Source organism: Podarcis gaigeae, assembly GCF_964106915.1.
Source record: "Podarcis gaigeae genome assembly, chromosome: 11".
In the NCBI taxonomy this organism is placed as follows: Eukaryota; Metazoa; Chordata; class Lepidosauria; order Squamata; family Lacertidae; genus Podarcis; species Podarcis gaigeae.
This window is the reverse complement of record NC_139687.1, coordinates 42,186,481-42,203,880: the sequence shown is the minus strand read 5'-3', so window position 1 is coordinate 42,203,880 and position 17,400 is coordinate 42,186,481. Positions and strand designations below refer to the sequence as shown.

Genomic DNA, 17,400 nt, shown 5'->3' with positions numbered 1-17,400 from the left:
TCACCCAAGATCTCCCACCCATTTTCTACACGAAGCTCAAGAAGTTTACTTTTAACCTTTCTCTTGGTAACCCTTTGGCCGCTTTCCTGGGAGCAAGTCCCACCAAACTCAGCAAGACTTAACTTTTGAGCAAACTTATATATGTTTGGGCTGTATCTATAGGTTCATTCTTGTGGACACCCGATGAAGCTGAATGTTGGAAGATTCAGGGCAGATTAAAGAAAGTACTTCTTTGTGCAGAACATAATTAAAATTATGGAACTTGCTCCCAGAGGAGGCAGTGATGGCCGCCAACTGGGATGGTTTTAAAGGAGGCTTAGACAAATTAATGGAATATAAAGCTATCAACAGCTACTAGCCATGCTGGCTATGTTCTGCGTGTGCATCTGGAGTCAGTAATGCTCCTGAATACTAGTTGCTGGAAACTGCCTCCATTAATGTTATGAAAGTACCATGGGGTTGAGACCCCTGGCTTTCCCAAGTAGCATCTGTTTCTCCCCTTAACATGACTGCCAAGACCAAATTAATTAAACTTACCAGGAAAAAGCTGTGCCATTGAGAGAACAGCCCTTGAAACATTTCGGAGAAAGGAGCATTTCAGGATATGACAATGGTTTCTAGGAAGGCCACTCTTTATTTTCACTGACCGATAGCAGAGGGATTATGTTCCCCAAAAGATCTTCACATCTGTCCTCCCATATGCTTTTTTGGCTCACCCGTCAAACTCCGCTATATTTTTTTTACAAACATTTCTCAGCAGAGCAGATTATAGAGGATGGGATTCTTGGCAACGAAGCCATCACATTTCCAAAGAAATGCATCTCTGCTGTAAATAAGGAACACAATAGACCATGGGAAACCACACAGCAGTCTTTGTTGGTTCACCACAACTCTGCCCTTTAGCATTTTGGTTCTTTGGGCAAACTGGATTCTGGAGATTATGGGACTGGCAGCCTCTCCTTAACCAACAGATCCCAAATATGTTTTCAAGGCCAGAGTTAGAATGTAATGTAATGAAAATGCTTCTCTGTGAAAAGGGATTTGGCCATAGCTCTGTGCAGAGCTTTCCCCCCCAGCCGGAACTTGCTGAAACTCAGTTCCAGCACTTTTCAAGTGGGTGCCATTGCCATTATAGAAGAACAAGGGAGGTGTTCATGGTGAGTTCTGGCCAGGGGTGCAGGAAGGGGGGGCGGTCTGCCCCAGATGTCATCTATGAGGGGGGTGACAAAAAGGCACACCATGTGGGGGCTTGCCCTGCTGACCCTGTGCATGGTGGATGGCCCCGCTGCGCAGCTCGCCCCCCCCAGTGCACAGCATGGTTGCCACTCTGGGCTCCCATGCAGCTAACTCCGCCACTGGTTCTGGCACCTCTTTTTCACTGGCTCTGTGGAGCATATGCTTTGCATGCAGAAGATCCCAAGTTCAATGCAGGGTGGCCAGGTATGCACTGCCAAAAAAGAGGACACAAGTCATAAAAAAGACAAAACAGGATACATATGCAATGTGCTAATTTATTTGCATAGAAACAATTACTATCATTTAAATAGAAATGCATTAAATCTCATAATGGGGAAGATTGTGACCAGGTGACCTTGTGACTGCTGACCAGCTGTTCTCTGTCAATGGGCAACTTCAAAGCCCCTCCTCTTCCTTCTTAGGGTGTTTTTATCTTGCAACCACCCTTAGATGGGCAGCCTTTCAAATAGATGACTTTCCTCTGAAAAGTAGGAAAGATGGCCACCCTGGTTCACTTCCTGGCATCTTCAGTTAATGGATCTCAGCTAGAAGGGCTTTTGAAAGGCCTCTTACAGAGATTTTTGAGAGTGGCTACAGGATGGAGTCATGTAGGTGGAACTGGGCTAGATGGATCACTGGTCTGACACAGGGTCTCTTCAGTTGTCTTTTTTTATTGTGCATTAAGTTATCCATACTCCCAGCAGCTGCAGCCAAGATAACAAATGTTCAGAGGTTATGGGAGTCCAGCAACAAATGGAAGTTAGAGGGTCCTCCTCCCTGGTCTACAGCCAGTAGGAATGTCCATTGGGTTGCATCTAGGGTGGTACTGCTGGTGATATACAAGGTGGTACACAAAGTCAGTGGCTAAAATCAGTGCTGTTTTGAAAGCTTCCGTCTTTATTCAAAACAGCATCCACTTATATCTGAACACAGATGATCTCAGGAACTGCCCATTTCAATCGACTGCTTGGTGTTACCAGTCAATTCCTGGTAGAGCCAGAATGACGCAGGATCAGTTCAAGACATTTTGCTGCCTTAAGTAAATGAGATTACCGTATTTTTCGCTCTATAACACGCACCTGACTATAACACGCACATAGTTTTTAGAAGAGGAAAACAAGAAAAAAAAATATTCTAAACGAAACAGCAGGTGTATGATTTTTGTGGTTCATGCTGTGGCCACAGACATGTGATCTGACGGTGAGTTTGGGGTAGCCCAATGCAAAAATCCTGAGGATCCATGTGGATCCGTGCTTTGTAACCACGTTTTAAGTGGGGAGGGAAGGAAAAGCACTCAAGCGACAAGGAACACGCGTGGGGGGGTGGAGAAGGATGCTGTTAATAATGCAGAAGAGGGGTATAAGAGGAGAAGGCTCCTCTCCTCTCCCACTTTGCTCCTTTAAGCAAGCAGGCTCTCTGTCCCTCTCTCCTCCCCACTCAGTGGCTCTTCCCCCGTTTTCCTCTTTCAAAGCAAGCCACGGAGGAGGGAAGGAAGGGGAACCATGGATCCTCTGCTCACGACTGCAGCAGAACCCCCGCCATCTGTAGGCATTCGCTCCATAACACGCACAGACATTTCCCCTTACTTTCTAGGAGGAAAAAAGTGAGTGTTATGGTGCAAAAAAACAGTATTTATTTATTAAACTTGGATACTGCCCTTCCTCTGAATATCACAGGGTGGTTCACAACAGAAGAATACAAAATGAGAACACAAAATAGTACTGCAACTACTACTGCTACTACTAATGAAAAAAACTGATCACAGGGTCTGGGGTGGCTAACATGGAAAGAGGCAGTCCATGAGCTGTTAGGGTCCTGAATTGTTTAAGGCTTTATAGGTCAAAACCAGCACTTTGAATTGGGGCAGTGCAATCGGTCCAGGATTACGCTTTCACCCCCATTCCTTGTGCAGAAGCTGATTGGACTGCAGTTTGATCTCATTCCAGCTTCTCTGCTGAGACAGCAGCAATATTAGGCGACCAAGGCAGGTCACAGTGTGGCACATACAGCTTGGTCCTCCAATACCTGTCTGCATCTCACTCACTACTCCACCTGGTGCCTGCTCCTTTCCTACACAAGTAAGAACAAACTCACATTGCCTGCTGGAGTGCTTTGGCTGGTTTACTGTCTGCCTGCTCAGGTAGAATAACTGTGGTTGGGTCAGAGGGGCAGAGATCCGCAACCCCCATCTACCTAATGGCTAAACCAAGTGTGGATTATGTAAATCATTGCAGGCTATGGAATAATAAAGCATTAGATCAAATATGAACCTAAATTTGTCAAAGTGCAAGGCTGCTTGATCAACATATTTTACACTCAGTTTCCACTTTTGTATGGAAAAATTATAACTGATGTGTAATACTTGTTTTTCCATTTCATTTTTGCTCTGCATTTGTGAGTTTTTAAAAAAGGGAAAAGAAAGTAATCTCAGAGAGTTCACCCAACTGAAAAGTTCAAAGAACAAAAACAGGAAAAGGGTGAACATTCCCTCTTTTTTTGTTTTCAAGGTCAAGGTCAAGTTGTATTATTGTGAAATTGACAAAAGAAGAAGAAAATGGACTGCAGCCCATCCCATGCCTTTTCCTGTAACTCAGAACCTTGATTCTTATAAGAAGTGGGTGAATATTTTAGGGGATTTCATAAAACTGGTACGATTCGAACCAATGTATTCAAATTACAAAAAAAGGCAATACATCAGGAAGAACTTCTGATGGTAAGAGCTGTTCAACAGTGGAATAGACTTTCTCGGAAGGTGGTGGACTCTCCTTCCTTGGAGGTTTTTAAGGAGAGGTTGGGTGGCCACCTGTCATGGATACTTTAGTTGATTCCTGCATTGCAGGGGGGTTGGACTAGATGACCCTCAGGGTCCCTTCCAACTCTACTATTCTATGATTCTACGAATAGCTAACTAAAGGCTTCTTGTCTACAGAAAGTGATATCTCTGAATAGATGTTAAACCTTTGCTTTGTATGAAACAACCAGAATATGAAGTTGTATTTCAGCAATTATAGACCACATTTTTTTTAAAGCACAATAATTATCACCATATTGGAAAAGTATAAGGTGTTGCTTTGTGAGAGAAGCACATGGGAGCAAACATACATTCTTCCTATTTATTAGGCAATGAAAAATTTAGTTTAAAAGAAGCCCAAAGAGAAACAAAGGTCATAAAATGAAGATTAAAATAAAATATATCTCACATCTTTGACATGTTGTGATCTTGGAGCTGGTTTTGGGAAGACTCTATTTTAAATTTGTAAACCATAACTCCTGTTGAGTGGTTTCTCTTGTGTATCCCATATGTGAATTAAGTCTACATTGAAGATGTGGAGGAGAAAGAAACAGGCACAAATGATGAAAGAGAAGACAAACAAGCGGGAACATCTAGGTGCAAATGTTAAGCAAGTTTCCTTCACTACTGCTGCTGCACCAATCAGTTGAAAGAACCTCAGGGGTGAGGCTGCTTTGCCCTGCCTGGCATGACTGATACTGTTTGCAGATCAACACAGTCTCCGGCTTTAAAAGAAAACACAACAAAAGCATTCCATCCACGAGTGCCTTTTATCCAATAGCTGCTTCTAACCTTTGGCAAGGCACAAACGGTTCCTGAACTGAATACACAAATCCAAGAACATAACTGAGGCAATAACTAATTTCAGAGAACTTAACAGTTCTGTTTAGATACAAGAAATAGCTCTAGTGTTTGTAGACTGCTGTGGTTTTGCCTCTCACCTGACCCTTGTTGTGGACTCTGTTTGCTTGGGCTCTGACTTTGGACTGGATTCTGCTTTGGTTGCTGCTGGCAAGTCTCTGTTTTCTCAGGAGCCCAGTAAGAACAGGATAGTTCCTGCCACAATGAACTCACTGCAGGCTCAAGTAAACCCTCTTGGGGCCAGTGACCAACCCCCACCTATGCTACCAAGATGTAAGTGGCCTGGGAAGAGGGCTGAGGGCTAAACCACACTGGGAATTGTAGCTCTGTGAATTGGAGCGTCCCAACAACTCTCAGCCAGTTTCTGGGATTCTTTGTAGGAAGCCATGGCTGTTTAGAGTGGCATTATACTGCTCTAAATGTACAGGGTGGATGGGAACAGAGTTTCATTATGTAACACAGGGTTCTTCAGCTCCAAAGCAGGACTGAGAAGGCATAATTTTCAGAGCAGAAGTAGAAGTTGGAAGGAAGGCACTCAATGCTTCCCTTATGGGGAACATACAGCACTTCAGATGTTGATGGATTACAACTCCAATCATCCCTGGCCATTGTCCGTGCTGAGGGTGATGGAAGTTGGGGTCCAAGAATGTCTGGAGGGTCTTAGGTTACTCATCCCTGTCTTATGTACTGCCTTCTCCCTCATCTGCTTCTCTTTTCTCCAGCCCAGAACTGTGTTTCCATCAAAACCATTCATTTGGAACTGAACTAGGAGAATAGCTGTTGAGAGTTAGGGCTACAGAAGGCAACTGGTGGTGAGGTGATGGTGAAGCTTAACTGCTCTCCCCACACTGCAGTCTTTGAAGACATGCAGCAAAGCTGATGGTATAATTTCCACCCACATTCTCAGGTTTCTGTGACTGTTTTCTGCTCATCTTGTGGCCCCTGTTGATGTACTTGATTGCAGTAGGTTGTTCCTCACTGATGAACTTTGTACTCAAGGATGGGGGAAGGTATGGTAATTGTGATGGAGCTCCGATTCAGCGATGATTGGTCCTTGTCTCAGAAATATTCTGGGAAACATAATTACAATTTTTGCAATAAAAAAAGGAAATACATTCCTACAAAATTACAAGGAAGGCATTTCTTGGCAACAAATTAGCAGTAGTGTTAATCAGGACCAGCTGGTTTGTTGGCTTCTATTAAAAAAATACCATATAAAAAGGTTGTTATTGCTTAAGGACCACGATCATTTCCAATACAGTAAAATGAAATGGACACGCCCTTCTAAATGAAGAGATTCAGACTAATGCAGTTGTCTTGTTCACTTACCAAAATGATGGCATTGCCCTACATTGGTTAAAGAAGTCATGAACATTTCAGGCGTGGTGCTTTTGGAGAATAAAAGACAGATCATTGCCTGAAGTTTTCCGAGTATACTATTTTGCTTGGAATCAGCTTGCAAAATCTCACTATGATTTTCTAAAATTGTAGGAAAACAAAATGTCATGAAGTAAATTAATACAACAGCATTTCCCCCGCTTGTGGTCACCTACAATACAATACAGACATACCCTCCAACATTTCTTCAACGTCCCATTCCATGGTGATTTTTACTATTTATACCCCACACATCTTACTGGGTTGCCCCAGCCACTCTGGGCAGCTTCCCACATATATAAAAACACAATAAAATATTAAATATTTAAAAAACCTTCCCCATACAGGATTGCCTTCATACACCTTGGGGGGGAGTAGCATAATTCCATACCCTCCAACATTTCTCCAATGCCTAAGGAAAATTGGGACATTCAAAGATTAAATCAGAAAACTGGATGGTTTCTCTAAATCAGGGATGTCCCTGGAAAATAGGGACACTTGGAGGGTCTGCACAGATATCTTGGCTAGTAGTAGATGTTGATAGGCTTCTCAAGAGGCCATCTGCAAGCGCCTATTGTAAGCTTAAAATTCAACAGGGCTTGGGGTGTCAGGTCAGTCACCCAAGCACAGACCCTTAGATTTAGGGAGAATAGCCTGGGAGGGACTAGGGACTAGATTTAGGGAGAAGAGTCTGGGAGAGATTTTAGAAATTTCCCTATGAATTTAGTAGGTAGGTACATACCTAGGCTAGATACAATGAAGATGGAAAGGGATTTATGAATAACTATGACCTTTGTGAGATGGAGGAATAGGATCTGAACTTCCAGAGAAGGAGTAACCTGAGAAGAAGGAGCAGATCCCTCTGAGCAGGAAATGGGATCGTGGTGGAAGAAATTTTATCTGCCCATAGGTTTGTGTGACCTCCTTTAGATAAGAGTATGAAAATCCGTTTGTATAGTTATGCCTTATTCTTCTAGCCACACTAACTGGCAAAGGAACAATATTATTTGTTTATTTCTAGAAGGAAAGCACGAAGGAAGGAAAATGAATGGTGGACAGTGCTCTATTTGAAGGGCTGACTGGTCCAAGTCCAGTTTAAAGATAAAGAACTGCAGGAAGGGAAAGTAGGGTTCTGAGGATGCCCACCAACAAACAGCACACAAATCACCAGGCCACAGCCTTTCACACTTTGGTGAATGTGTTGTATATCATGACATATCTTTACGTACCAGGCAAAAACATTCTCCTCCTCCCAGACCTATGGCTAATTAAGCAATCTATGTGAGTGTTTGTGTGTGGGGGGGTGTTATTGTTTTCGTTTGTTATTGTGGTTTGCATATTTTTGTGTTTTTATATTGTAAACAGCCCTGTGATCTTCAGCCGAAGGGTGATATTGAAATTTAATAAACAATAACAACAACAACAATGCCACACATGCCCTTGTAGCAAAAAGCCCTAGATAGCGGTACTTTATTTGTCATGGTGGTGCTGGCAAAACTGAGGAACTGTGAACAGAGCAATATAGCAGTGCTGCTGCAATGGCTTGAAAAAGCACCACAAATAAGTTTAAACTGATTGTGTGGAGAAATCCCCAAGCGCGTTTGCTGAATGCAGATATGTACATTTGCAAATATATACATTATATATATTTCTTTTGCAATCGTCAACTATACAACTGAAAAGGCAATGCTCTTCGTTGGTCTGCCCTTTTCTGCACTATATTTAGCACAGAGATCACAGGGACCAACAGTTCCTAGCACAGGAAATGCATATTTCTTGACAATGCAACATCAAGAAATTTGTAAAGTATGAGTTTTATTTATAGTTCATAGATCTTCTACAGTCATAGTCAACATTTTTTTTTACTGTTGGTTTATATTTTGTTTCGATGTATTAAAAACCTTTGCCAATTAAAAAGGAAAAAGAAAAGAAAATCCTAGCCAACACTCAGGGTACAAACTGCTGGAGGTTAAGAGTGCTTAACTCCTACTAGTCAATGCAACCTTCAAAATGGTCTTAGAGATGATTGAACTGGGTCAGCCATTTGGCCTGGTTTGCACAGGGAAACAAGCCTGTTTGCCTTAACCCATTCTTTAATCATGAATGTGCTTGCTTCCTGCCATGCTGTTCCCCTTGCCATTCCTCTCCTGCTTATCTCTCTCCCCCCCCCCCCCGCACGACACCCAAATAAGCCATAGTATGGCTTTCATCATCTGAACCTGGATCGTGATTTTCTTGGTTCAAACAAACCATGAGCCACAAAACAGAAAAATACAAAGAAGGAATAGAAGCAGGGCAGGGGTGTTCTTAATTAAACCATGGTTGAAGACAACCTGTAGCCTATCATGATGAAAGAACAGGACCATTGTGTGGGGATAGTTCTGAAAGGCACTTACCTGGGTGCATGCTTTATATAAGGGACATCCTGTTTAAAAGGTTCTTAGCCTGTGTGGTGACTAAGTTTGGAGCATTTGCACATCAACATGGCTGCCATCTGGGCCACAGAATACTGGCATATAAATGCCCCATATGTACGGTATGTCTTACAACTCCGTTAAATGTAATACCTGGTGTTTGGAGTACCTGCACAGGTAGATCCTGAAGGTGGCACCGTATGCAAATCAGACCTCAAAGAGATGTACATGTGCTAAATATTAAATACATTTGACTGGGCACTGGAAACAGGCACTCTTGCTTGGCTCCTAAATAACAAAGTTAAGAAAAACTGTGTTTTCACCGTCTCCCTTCTGTTTCCACAGCACATTTGCTAGCACTTTCCCAATATATTATTAAGTTAAATAAATGCCCCCAATTGATTGCTGCAATAAGTGCTGCATGAATTTTAAAACAGTCTGTTTGCTAACTCTCTCGTTGACAATGGATTGGAAAGCAATGTGTACAAATGTTTTTTTTATCTGCCAGTTGTTGGACGGCCCGGGATTCTTCAGCTAATTGTCACTGTTTGATTTGCAGTGCGATTGGTTAAGTGCTTCCGCGAGGCTGGGTTCCTTCTGGCTTGGAATGGCAGGCAGAACTCTGCTTGTTCGGAGAGGCTCTGCTGACAGCACTGGTAAGAAAGAGTACAGCAAATTACTCCGAGAGAGTCCTTCTTTGGGGGATTTTGTGGTAAGTGCTGGTGGGAGAACAGAGGCACCAGTCCGTAATGAGTTTAAAGACAATGACTTTGTCTCCTTGACACCCTGAGAAGCTTGGCTGGGTGGTAGCTGGGCTGGAAGAAAGCAAAGAGAGAAAAATGAGACAACAAACTAAGAGATAATGCAGCTTGTCAGATGTATATTTTTTAGTGCACTCTAGTGGGTTATGCTGCAGGCAATATGTATGTATGACTTGCTCATAACTGCTTTAAGATGCACCATCGTAATATTGGCATTCTGCTGCTCTGTCTAACTATGCACACTTAACATATCAACTCTTCTTGCTTTCCATGGGCAGACTGGGTACTTGCCTCTTGCAAACCACCAAGGCAACCTCACCCCTAATTTCGCATTTATGCTAATTAGGTCTGAACTGGTTGTGATGAAGAAGCAGACCCTGAGTTGTACTGGACAGCTTGATGAAGATGTCAGCCCAGTATGTGGCTTTTGAATCGAGATCATGATATGTGGAGGGATAGGTGTGTCTGACATCCCCTTATAAATCTCTATCTGTAGTCTCACCTAGAATGTCACAACACAAACTAAAGTTGAGCATAGACAAAACTGAATTCATCCCTGTTCTGTGGTGGCTCCCTGTTTCTGGAATGCTCTCCCTAGGGAGATTCTCCTGGAGCCTTCATTACATATCTTTAGGCACCAGGCAAAAGCGTTTCTCTATAGCCAGGCCTTTGACTGATTGAACAATCTATGGCCTTTTGAATGTGCTTGTGAGATCGGGGGGGGGGGTGAGGGGTTTGGTTTCCTTAATTGTTTGTTTTGTTATGTATTTTGTGTTTGTATTTTGTAAATGGATGTTGTGAACTGCCTGTGATTTTCGGATAACACAAATCTAAATACAAATTTAATAAACAACATAAACTTAAAACCTTATTTCCTTAAACTTCTTCTAAAATCCCAGTTATGTTTTACGAGTACTCCTTTTGCTGCTGCTGCTGTTCAGTCTTGATGTTTTAGTTTATGCTATTCTACGGGTGGCGCTGTGGGTAAAACCTCAGCGCCTAGGACTTGCCGATCGCATGGTAGGCGGTTCGAATCCCCGCGGCGGGGTGCGCTCCCGTCTTCGGTCCCAGCGCCTGCCAACCTAGCAGTTTGAAAGCACCTCTGGGTGCAAGTAGATAAATAGGGACCGCTTACCAGCGGGAAGGTAAACGGCGTTCTGTGTGCTGTGTTGGCTCGCCAGATGCAGCTTGTCACGCTGGCCACGTGACCCGGAAGTGTCTGTGGACAGCACTGGCTCCCGGCCTATAGAGTGAGATGAGCGCACAACCCTAGAGTCTGGCAAGACTGGCCCGAACGGGCAGGGGTACCTTTACCTTTTCATCTATACATTAACTGTTTTGCAATGGATATGCTTTTTTTTATAAAAAAAACAACAAAACCAATATTACACATATTTGGCCAGCTTTATTTTGATATAGCTAAGAATAGAGATCAAAATATTCTTGCTTCTAAGGCTCTTCATTTTCTCCAACCAAATGCAAAGCAGCCAATAATGAACACTTTATTTGCTGAGTGTGGTAATTACTGAGAGATTACGTGACTTCTGCCTATAGTTACATAAGCTAGTTTCCTTTACCGGGGAGTGAAAGGCATTTGAGTTTGGTTTATTTTCTGCTTCTTTGCAAAACAAATCCCTCCACTCACACCAGAAGTCAGAGCCAAATTAGACATGACACTAATAATTGCATGCAATTAACTGTATGTAAATAGTTGCAACAGGGAAAGTCTGAGGAGCTTCAGGAATACGGCAAGCGGAGAAGGAAAGTAAAGAAAAGTTTAATTCTCTCTGTCTCTGTTACTCTCCTTATAACAATAAAACCAAAATGCTCAGTCTGAAGTGGGTATCCACATTTCAAGGGATGCTGTCTTTGGCGCTAAAGGTACTAAATATCCCAAAAGCAAATAGCAGCTTTGGAGGGGAGATATATTTATTTGTGTTCAAGGCCTTCCTCCAAAGCAGGGGTGCACGGCTTGTGGCCCTCCAGATATTGTTGGACATACTTCTCATCATCCCTGATCACTGGCTATGTTTGCTGGGGCTGGTGGGAACTGTAGTCCAGAAAAATCGGAAGGACTGCAGGTTATGCACCCCTGCTCAAAAGAAAACCAAAGTAGCAAGCATGTCAGTACTAATACAATTAAAGATTATCAAAATCAATTCAGAACAACTTTCTAAACATTCATTTCAGCAATGCCAGAGGCAGAACTTTTAGCCATCAAAAGCCTGGATAAGCAGGAATGTTTTGAAACTTCTCCTAAAAGTTAATCAGAGAGACTGACACACCTTACTAGAGAGGGTTTCTTCAAACACAGGCTTCCTCAAACTCAGCGCTCCAGATGTTTTGAGACTACAATTCCCATCATCCCTGACCACTGGTCCTGCTAGCTAGGGATCATGGGACTTGTAGGACAAAAACATCTGGAGTTTGAGGAAGTCTGTATGACTGCCACCAAGAAGGCCCTGCCATGGGTCACCACCAACCAGACAGCCCCCAGGTCTCCCTTACTGATCAAAGGGCCTGAGAAGGTGTTGTCAGGATTGGGACCATGGTAACACTTCATATCTCAGTTTCAGGGCTACTTGGGCTTCCTCATAACTGGCCCTCAAAGTGTATGGCCCATGTGCTGCTGGTAGACAGCAAGGTGTTCTTGAAAACGAAGTGTCTGGTGCATAACATCTTTAAATGATGTGTTTGTGTTGTTATTACTGTTGAACTAGCCAAATCCCATCATTCTCTGGATTTCATTGTCCTATTGCTCTGTGGGATCCAGGACAATGAGAACCATTCCCTCCAAGACTACTGAGTAAATTTTATCCTCACTATAGCATTTTCCAAAAGTGCAGCTGTTTGCTGCTCCTCACTTTTCAACAAGAACTTATTATCACAGGTTTTCATACAAATAATGATATGTGGAAATATCATTTCCTGAAACATTTAGACATCATTATTCTCTTTTTATGCCAATTCTACTTGTTATAAACACTGAATAACATACTTCTCTTTTGCAGTTCTATTTTTAAGTGGTTCCTCTTTACTTTTTACACCCAATCTTCTTTGTTTTTCTTTAATTTTTACCGTTAAAAAGTTCAGGTTTTAAAGTTTTCTCCTAAGCTATACAGCTTTCCACCCTTTTTCTTTTCAATTTTTTAAAAAACCACTATGTCTTTTTGTGGAGTTCACTTCTTGTTATAATATACATTTAAACCTGAATTTAACTTAATTCAAATTCTCTCTGTCTTGGCAGGAACCCGTTCTCCATAGTAGGAAAAGGCTAGAAATTTTATCTTGATATTCCTTTACTAATCAACATCGTGCTTAATTTAAAAGGTTCTCAGCTCCTCTAATCAACTAATCAAAATGCAAGTCACACATTGGCTCTTATCGGGATGTGGTTTCAGACTGACTGTTTTTATATTATATTGCTCTGACAGCTAGTATTGCCTATTTTTTTTTCAGATCACAGTATAGTTACCCATTATAGCTTCAAAATGTGATTCCTGTTTGTACAACAGAATAATTATTAACTTGGGAAACATATTTTTTTAAATACCAGAAAAGCCATGCAAACATTGTGCTCTAAATAGAGTGCTTCTGCTAGCTAGGCAACTGATATTTTGCCTCACCACTTGCTACTGTAAACCACTGAAGCAACATGCTGACTACTGGGGGAAATTGAGTTTGTGGTAAACTACTGGAGAAATCACTTTGTTTGCAGGAGTTTTAAGTGATTCACACAAAAACACCGACGTTTGTTTTGAACATTTTCCACCCAGGCTTTCAACATTACAAGGTCTATACTTTACTACAATATAGTATAGCCTGCTGTTCCAACACTGCAACAGGAATTTATTGGTGCACAGTACTGGCTCTGATAGTAAGAAATAAAGAATAGGATAAGCAATGGTCACAACCTAACACAGTTCTGGGAAACCTTTGGCCCTCCAGCTGTTGCTGAAATACAGCTCCCATCATGATGGAAAAGTTTGTTTTTGCTGGGCAGGTTGGTTCACCGAGTGATTTCTTTTTCCCTGCCAGCAAATGGCTAATGAACGGCAGCTTTTGATTGGCGGGGTTCCAGGAGGGGGAGTGGAAAAGGAGAGGATTTGGAGAAACAGTTTTTGGCTGGGATAGAGGTTGGGAGAATAGGTTCGGAGATAGGGAGTGAGAGGAGAGAGAGTTGATTCTGGGTACTGTAGAAACATCCACACTGAGGAATATATCAAAGATGGAGAAAGGAGTCTTTGAGCTTAGTATGAAGGACAGTGTGTGGTGTCCTGTGAGAGTAATAGGTCAGGAATTAATTGGGAGGCTAAGACTGAGCCAGGAGAAGTAGAAGCTGTGAGGATACAGTCTACTTAGGACTCATTCCAGTGAGGAGGGGCTAGATTCTTCTACAAAAAGAGAAGACTCCCATACCAGTTAAGAGGGGTGTGGTGATCCCTTGGGTCTATTACTTGGAGTACCTCAGGAGTAGGGTTGTAAAAGGGGTGTGTAACTGACAGGAAGTACGACCTTGTTTAAGAACCAAAGTATTAAGAGGCAACAACTGTGCAATAACTGAGGAAGAACTGAAGTGAAATAACAATATAATCTGAAGTATCCTATGTTTTAAGGGACGCAGGTGGCGCTGCGAGTTAAACCACTGAGCCTAGGACTTGCCGATCAGAAGGTCGGCGGTTCAAATCCCTGCGATGGGGTGAGCTCCCGTTGCTCGGTCCCTGCTCCTGCCAACCTAGTAGTTCGAAAGCATGTCAAAGTGCAAGTAGATAAATAGGTACCGCTCTGGCGGGAAGCTAAATGGCGTTTCCATGCGCTGCTCTGGTTCACCAGAAGCGGCTTAGTCATGCTGGCCACATGACCTGGAAGCTGTATGCTGGCTCCCTCGGCCAATAAAGCGAGATGAGTGCCGCAACCCCAGAGTCAGCCACGACTGGGCCTAATGGTCAGGGTTCCTAATCCTATGTTTTCCCCACATTGTGTCATAAACTTTCTTTGTTTAATAAAATTTTTCTTGTTTATTTGATCAAATCCTGCCTGAGACTCCAAATTATTAAGTTTTCCCTCACACAAGTCCCTCAAAAAGATAATCTGGGGTAGTTTGTAGGAATTGGTGTTCTGTGAGGTAGATGCACTATATTTAAGTGAGGGTGGACCCAACGGCACCAGGGGGAAACAGTGCTGTTGCGCCGTCACACCATCAGCCCCAGCAAGCGTGGCCATTAGTCAGGGATGATGGGAGTCATAGTGCAGCAACATCTGGAAGGCCAAAGCTTCCCCACACCTGACCTTAAGCGTTGCAGAATATTTTTTAGATGATCTGGATTAAGCAGTTTTGGGGGGCGGGGGATGAGGAAGTGGCCAGTAAACCATCATTTTTTACAGATTACACATAGATAATACTCTTACCTTTCTGAACACAGTGGTTTAGTATGGGAGCCAAGTTGTTCCGAATGGGGGTTAGTTCTTTTACTTTGGGTCGTTCTAGAATTGCTTGTTGAAAGCTTTTCCCTGAAATGGGAGGAAAATACAGACACACAAATTGTGTTTGTTTTGAAAAGACACTGAGCCTAACAAGGGTGGGATATGGGGGGGGAGGGCAGGGGGAAAGGAGGGCCCAGATTGATTCTGTAAGCCCCTTTCCTTTCTTTCACCTCCCAAGTGATCAACAAAGCAGTATTATCCTACATGTAGATAGTGCTGCTGTCTCCCTACCTCAGAGCAGGCATGGTTTATCTTGGGGAAAGGGCATAAGAGGAAAGAGTTATAAGAGAAAATAAGAAGAGACCTGCGGGATCAGGTTAAAGACCCATCCAGTCTAGTATCCTGTTCTCATTGTGGCCAATCAGAAGCATATGGCAAGCAGGACATGAGAACAGCAATATTCTGCCCAACTGTGATTCACAGCAATTGACATTCAGAGGCATAATTTTTCTTAAAGTGGCATCAGGGCACAGTCATCATGGCTAGTAAACACATCCTAGACCCACTAGCTAGCATAATAAAAATCACAGGCAATTGCTCACATTACATCTAGTTTGGCCTTAAATTTCAGGAACTCCATAAGAGCTTTGCAGTAACAGCAAAATATGCGCTTTTTAACCCATGATGAACATGTATCCCAACTGCACTTTAGGTTTTGTGATACCTTGTAAGATCTGCACCATGAACAACAGTCCAGTGCTCACCAGTTGTGATACTAAAATGTACCAGGATGGCCAATTTTTGCTATAGAATGTGAGCCAAGGAACTAGTTCTCAGTAGAGATCTCACCAGTGCAGTGGCATAGCGTGGGTTGTCAGCACCCGGGGCAAAGCAAGTAATTTGCGCCCCCTAACCCGTGGATTTGCACCCCCTAACGCATGGATTTGCGCCCCCTAACCCTAACCCCCAGATGTTGCACCCGGTGCGGCCGCCCCCCCTGCACCCCCACGCTACGCCACTGCACCAGTGTAAGCTTACAGCTTTCATGAGTTTCCATTCCAATTTTTGAAAGTATCAATTGAAATATAACAGATTGTGCATGCTTGAGCCATGATATTCATGAAAGCAATCCAAGAGAAATTGCCTGTGCCAGTGGTAAAACTGTGTAACGCACAATCCCACAGCACTAACCACAGACACTGTCATTGGAATAAATGCCAGTTCTAAATCCAGTAAGTGCTCATTTCTAAAAACACAAACCAGAAGCCATTCCAGATGCCTTGCAGATACACACAACCATTTGCTATTATTTTGTGGTTGTGTTTTATGATATACAGTGGTACCTTGGTACTTGAACGGCTTGGCTCCTGAACAAATCGGCTCCTGAATGCCACAAACCCGGACGTAAGTGTTCTGGTCTGTGAACATTTTTCAGAAGCCAAACATCCAACGCGGCTTCCGCTTGAGTGCAGGAAGCGCCTGCAGCTAATTGGAAGCCATGCCTTGGTTTTCGAACGGTTTCAGGAGTTGAATGGACTCCCGGAACGGATTAAGTTCAACAACCAAGGTACCGCTGTATATTTGAAATATTCAAACTCATCCATCCCAGCTAAAAAACTTGGCTGGGAAAATGAAACAATTATTACCAGGTTCCTAATAACTGTCAAGTTTGGTGCCAGAAGACTAGAAAGAAGGATGGTATTTCACAAATGGGGACATTAGTACACGTGCAAAACCGCCCCCCCCCCCATTAATTTATATATCTGTATGGAATAAAGGCTTACATTGTAACTTGGCCATCTATGCATGATGGTAACAGAAGGTAGTGCTAAATTAAGAATTTGATTATTAAAAACAAAGCAAAACAAAACTGTAATTTTTATTACTGAAAAGTAATATAAAAGGAATTAAATGGTATTATAGTAATGCTATGGCTAGACCAGTGCTTGGAGTGGATCTGGCCTTATTTGAAACAAAACCATGCTACTTACTTGATCTCCTGGTTTGAGTATTGGGAACTAAAAGAGCATATGCATTATTATGTCCAAAAAGGGGGCGGATGACAAGTGTGTGGAAGAGAATGATGTGAACTGTGTGGGGTTTATTCATTCCCACTTCTGAAGAAAAAAGCCACAGTTCAGCTTAATAGGGGCTTGACTCTTGAGTATGGAAATTGTCATACTGAGAACAATAAGCACAGCTCTGACTGCTGCATGCAATGTCGTCATTCTAAGCACTTATGGGCCTTCGTGGATCATATGCAATAAATACAGAGGGAGGGGGAATTACCTGATGGAGAATTGGGCAGGTGGGGAAGATGGGGAGGGCACAACAGCACATGACTGGATCTTTCTGGGTACAATCCTTCTACCAGTTTATTATCAGAAGGCATTGCTGTCCAGACTTTACATGTGAGTATTTGGTTAGTGTCAACTTTCCAAGGATTGTCCAGGGTTTGACAGCTGCTCCTTTGATCTGACAAATCATGCTCACTTCTGCTTTTTTGGGACCGGTGTACAAAATGGTGGATGTCAGT

General features: G+C 42.8%; 1 protein-coding gene across 1 annotated transcript in view; it reads right to left on the bottom strand.

Moving 5' to 3' along the window:
• Positions 1–7,705: 7,705 nt before the first annotated feature.
• Positions 7,706–17,400, bottom strand: part of ANKRD55 (ankyrin repeat domain 55) — a 39,697-nt gene continuing 30,002 nt past the window's right edge. The window contains exons 9-11 of the mRNA XM_083703792.1: positions 17,154–17,398; positions 14,850–14,951; positions 7,706–9,494 (exon numbers count right to left, since the gene is read on the bottom strand). Of these exons, the coding sequence (XP_083559918.1) occupies positions 9,214–9,494; positions 14,850–14,951; positions 17,154–17,398 (628 nt within the window). The 3' untranslated portion in view covers positions 7,706–9,213. The remainder of the gene's footprint in view (positions 9,495–14,849; positions 14,952–17,153; positions 17,399–17,400) is intronic.